This window comes from Salvelinus sp. IW2-2015, linkage group LG27, assembly GCF_002910315.2.
Source record: "Salvelinus sp. IW2-2015 linkage group LG27, ASM291031v2, whole genome shotgun sequence".
In the NCBI taxonomy this organism is placed as follows: Eukaryota; Metazoa; Chordata; class Actinopteri; order Salmoniformes; family Salmonidae; genus Salvelinus; species Salvelinus sp. IW2-2015.
This window is the reverse complement of record NC_036867.1, coordinates 1,054,242-1,059,445: the sequence shown is the minus strand read 5'-3', so window position 1 is coordinate 1,059,445 and position 5,204 is coordinate 1,054,242. Positions and strand designations below refer to the sequence as shown.

The 5,204-nt window shown below is 48.4% G+C and overlaps 2 protein-coding genes across 2 annotated transcripts in view; one reads left to right on the top strand and one right to left on the bottom strand.

Moving 5' to 3' along the window:
* The window catches only part of LOC139023146 (V-set domain-containing T-cell activation inhibitor 1-like), a 94,125-nt gene extending 92,973 nt beyond the window's left edge, over positions 1–1,152 (bottom strand). The window contains exon 1 of the mRNA XM_070435589.1: positions 454–1,152. The gene's annotated coding sequence lies outside the window, so the exon portion shown is untranslated. The remainder of the gene's footprint in view (positions 1–453) is intronic.
* Positions 1,153–3,804: 2,652 nt separating this feature from the next.
* LOC111953581 (disco-interacting protein 2 homolog C-like) overlaps positions 3,805–5,204 on the top strand; it is a 39,664-nt gene continuing 38,264 nt past the window's right edge. The window contains exons 1-2 of the mRNA XM_070435654.1: positions 3,805–3,964; positions 4,116–4,238. Coding sequence (XP_070291755.1) covers positions 3,805–3,964; positions 4,116–4,238 — 283 coding nt within the window. The remainder of the gene's footprint in view (positions 3,965–4,115; positions 4,239–5,204) is intronic.

Here is a 5,204-nt window from a genome sequence, read left to right as displayed (position 1 = left end):
TTTTCGCATAGTAATTTATTCCCTATTATTTACAATTCTAAAGTTTGGTTGAAGAAGTCAATATGGCTGGCTGAATCAGTCTAGCAAACTAAATTCGTACAGGAACCTTTCATTCAGCAGTGGCCTGCGGTCAGATTGTTCAAGTGGGGAATGTCTGCACCTGAGAGCGTCGCTTTCCAATGTCACGTGGTGCTGAGTTCCGATTCTGTCGCTGTCCGCTTTTGTGGTGCTGATTCCCTGCTGCAGCTAATACAGCTTGTTTGTTTAGCCTACTTCAGCACCATTGGACCTTTAAATCATGTGACAAAGTCACCACATGCTGTGTTATTATAAAATGCAGTGATACAATGGAGCCAGCTACTCTGCATATGGGCTAATTATCAGTATAGCGTTGGTTGTGGCAAAATCAGATGAGTATGTGTCAAAATCAGATGAGTAAGTAGCGTACTTTACCTGAGACTTGAAGAATGAGCTGAGCTCCCAGAGCTACGCCGAGTGGTGGGCAGAAAGCCCGGCTTGTGTGCTCCTTGGAAATTCCTTGGGCTTCATGAAGACCAGAGATCCAGCAGTACATTGTTGTTGCCATAATTCAATGATATAGGCCTATATATCAATGTGTGTATCAAGAGGGTGTGGTGCAGTGGTTTGGACATAATACCCCTGCCTCCCACGCGACGCCACCCTCGGTCCCTCCCGGTAGCGCTCCTCTCCTCTCCACCGTGCGTCACGTGACAGTAGCGCCAAACAGCGCGAGTATCATCATCAGCACCGCATCGCCGGGCAAGCAGCCTCGAGACCCCCGATCGACCCTCAGTGGTCCCTCATCACAGAGACGATAATAACGGAGAGGAAGTAGACTAACGAGGCCATGCCGGGGCCCCGGTAAACCGATAAAACATATTTTTCTCTTTGTTCCCAACTACGCACCGCTAGCTGCCTCCGAGGAGGATRCGCGTAATAGCTCTCTCTCTGCTGGAGGAGAGGAGGAGACGGCAACTGAGGGAGGACGTAGAGATTTTTCTATAAACTAATGGCAGAGCGTGAGGCGTCGCCGTTACCACTGGACGTTCGCGCCCGGCTGGCGGAGTTGGAGCTCGAGCTGTCAGAGGGTAAGAACAAACCCCGCGCGCACTGTTAATCCGTTATCGTAGAGGAATCTCTACAGCAATGGCCCGTTCCCCCAGACCCCACTCTCTCTCCCCTGCTCCGCCCCTCCAGATGTTTGTCAGAGCGGCCCTCCCCGCCTGCTTTAGCCGGGACAGGGTGAGGGGAGACCCAGACCCCACTCTCTCTCCCCTGCTCCGCCCCTCCAGATGTTTGTCAGAGCGGCCCTCCCCGCCTGCTTTAGCCGGGACAGGGTGAGGGGAGACCCAGACCCCACTCTCTCTCCCCTGCTCCGCCCCTCCAGATGTTTGTCAGAGCGGCCCTCCCCGCCTGCTTTAGCCGGGACAGGGTGAGGGGAGACCCAGACCCCACTGCGGGATTGACCCGCCTGCCTTTGTCTCTCTGTTGGTGACACCGACACAAACCCGGTATTTGACCTTGAGACCAACTGGGTGTTATGACTTGAAATACGTTTTTTGTCCGTGAGTCCACGGACCCGTGTGCGTGTATGTGTAGGCCTGTACGTGTGTGTCATGCTCAAACATATTAATTTAATAATATCTCTGTAACACTGCGTGACATGATACGGTTATGTGGTGTGTGTGTTCGTGATCGGGCTCGGTGTTTTGGCCTGCACACTCAGCAGCTGCTGCTGKTGATGATGATGATAATGATGATGATTTGGGTGTTTTTTTTTCTGGCGACGATTGAATCTAAAATAATATAGACCACAAGGAATCTGTTAAATCACAACCAAGCGGATTAATCAATGGAATTCGGAGATTATTTTGCAGCGCGTAATTGTCAGATAAATTGCGCATTTATCTCTGTGTTATATAATGTTGACATATTTTATTAATATACATTGTCTGCTCTATAGATTGCTGTCAACGCTCCTGATGCATGTTGTGTGCGTGGTTTGCATCGTGGGCTAGCGTGTTAGAGACGCACTGCTGAACGTCAAGAGCCTAATGGTGATGTTTGCCGTTCTTCTATTGCAGCCAGTAGCCTATTTTTAATGCTATGATTATTGGATCCCAAACCCAGCTGTCCCTCCGTAGGCTGTTCATCAGAGCAGGACCAGGACAGGACAGATAGTGATGGAGACACAGGTGCTGTACTGGAGATGGACAGATGAGGGGGTGTACATATTGATAGAGAGAGAGGGGGGTGTACAGAGTGATAGAAGGAGAGAGGGGGTGTACCYATTGAAAGAGAGTGGGATAGAGATGCCATGCCAATCTGTGTGATTTGATTAGTTCACAAAGAACAATAGGGAAGGAACACTGCTRAGGCTGTAACCAATCACAGCTGGACGTTGATGTGATTCTGGGGATCAGTGTGAGACACACACAGCTGACACACACACACACAAACACACACTATTTCCAATGTTCCGTGATTGCTAGCAATTTTTAGCCACTTGAAGGAAAATGGAAGATTCTATAAAATGTTCTTCTGCATCCAGGAAAATGAAACTTTGCTTTAACTGGTCGTGATATGGATGTACTATAGATTCACTCTCAGCTGTCTTGTGTGAGAGRGAGAGAAAAAGAGAATTTGAAGAAAGAGAGAATAGGAAATAGAGAGAAGCCATAGGGCTGTTGTGATCAGTGATATTTCAGTGTGGCATTCGCTTGGGTATTCTCACTCACACACTCTCAGGCAGGTATCATTAGATTAGCCCAGTTATTACATCTGACGCTTGAAATCCAAGATGGCCACCAGGCCTTCTCCAGGAGAATGGTTGCTAGTTTTTGTCTGCTCATAGATTTTTGTGTGCTTTTCTCTGTGTGTGTGTGTGCGCTTTTCTGTGTGTGTGCGCTTTTCTGTGTGTGTGTGTGCAGGTATGGAGGGTATGTCCCAACGCCCCTTTTTCGCCCCCCGTCTGCCGCTCGCTTCCACAGACGGCGTTCTTCTGGAACACGCGATGAACGCTATCGTTCAGGTACACACAAACACACACACGCCTTAACTACAGTACTGAACTCACCTTAGACCAGTCATGGAAACTGTTGGTACACTCAACTTTAGATTGACCTTATATTAATCAACATATAGAGAGAGGTGTTTGATTAAATTGACTAACACAATTCCTTCTTTCTCCAACACCATTTCACTCCCTAGACGTCCACAGTGAGGCGGTGCAGGCAGTGTTAGCCAGACATGTGGAGAGCAAGGTGGCAGTACCCATGCCCTCCAAACGACGATCGCTGGTGGTACAGACATCCATGGACGCCTACACACCCCCAGGTGAGACACACACACACACACACACACACACACACACACACACACACACACACACACACCACACACACACACACACACACACATCAGGTTATGATATGATTATGTCAGTGTTATGCTGTATGAAGGTTGTATAAAGGTTACTAACTCTTACTAGGCCTGTCCTCATTATCTTATACAGTTAAGTTCTATTAAGGTTGTAGTAACGTTAATTATATGTTATGCTATGCAGTTATGTAGTATGAAGGTTGTATGAAGGCTACTGACCTTCACTAGGCCTGTCTTCAGGGTCAGATAGAGTTGGGGTTAGGTTGTGTTTTGGTTAGCTATGATAGGTTGTAGTTATGATGTATGAAGGTTGTATGAAGGTTACTGACCCTCACTAGGACTGTCCCATTGTGCTCAGACTCGTCGTCGGGCTCAGAGGAAGAGGCGGGGCCAGGCGATGATATGCCAGGGATGGAACACTGGATGACTCGCCCCGCCCACTTAGGTCCAGCCCACCTAGGCTCCACCTCCTCGTCCTCCTCGTCCACTCAGAGCGGCGGCAGCGGCAACGCAGGACGACTGGCCGACTCGCTCGCACACACACCTCTCACACCCACATCTGGCACACGCCCACCTGACACACACACACCTGACCCAGTCACACCACGTGTCAGCTCACCACTCACAAATACACCACGGTGAGTACTACTTCACTTTTCTTATTTGTGTAACAGTGTGTGTATGTGTTCACATCTGTATGTGTGTGTCTGCAGCTATCGGACACCTCTCTCTGAAGCGTAAGCCAGCTCTGGGCGTGGCAGAGAACGGAGGCTCTCTCAGAAGATCCTGTGAGTTCGGTTCTGATATGTTGTGGCCTCCACCACTGGAGTCTGACGGTCAGTACGCTCACACAACATGCAAACACTACACATGCCACACACTACACATGCAAACACACTACAACAGCACACACACTCCACACTTACACATGCAAACACCTACACATGCCACACACTTACACAGCAAACACACTTACACATGCAAACACACTTACACATGCGCACACACTTACACATGCAAAACACACTTACACATGCAAACACACTACACATGCAACACACTTACACATGCGCAACACCTTACACATGCAAACCACTTACACATGCGCACACTTACACATGCAAACACACTTACACATGCGCACCACACTTACACATGCAAACACACTTACACATGCGCACACACTTACACATGCAAACATCACTTACACATGCAAACACACTTAACACATGCAACACACTTACACATGCACACACTTACACATGCCAACACTTACACATGCACATCACTTACACATGCAACACATGAACACATCGCAAACACACTTACACATGCAAAACACACTTACACAATGCAAACACACTTACACATGCAAACACACTTACACATGCGCACACACTTACACATGCAAAACACTTACACATGCGCACACACTTACACATGCGCACACACTTACACATGCAAACACACTTACACATGCGCACACACTTACACATGCAAACACACTTACACAGACCTTTTTTTTATACATATACCATACCACTGCTTTAACACTCTCTCTCTGTCTTTGTTCTCTCTTGCCCACTCTCTCTCTCTCTCTCTCCCTCTCTCTCTCTCTCTCTCTCTCTCTCTCTCTCTCTCCTCTCTCTCTCCCTCTCTCTCTCTCTCTCTCCTCTCTCTCTCTCCTCTCTTCTCTCTCTCTCTCTCTCTCTCTCTCTCTCTCTCTCTCTCTCTCTCTCTCTCTCTCCCTCTCCTCTCTCCTCTCTCTCTCTCTCCTCGCTCTCTCTCCCTCTTCCTTCTCT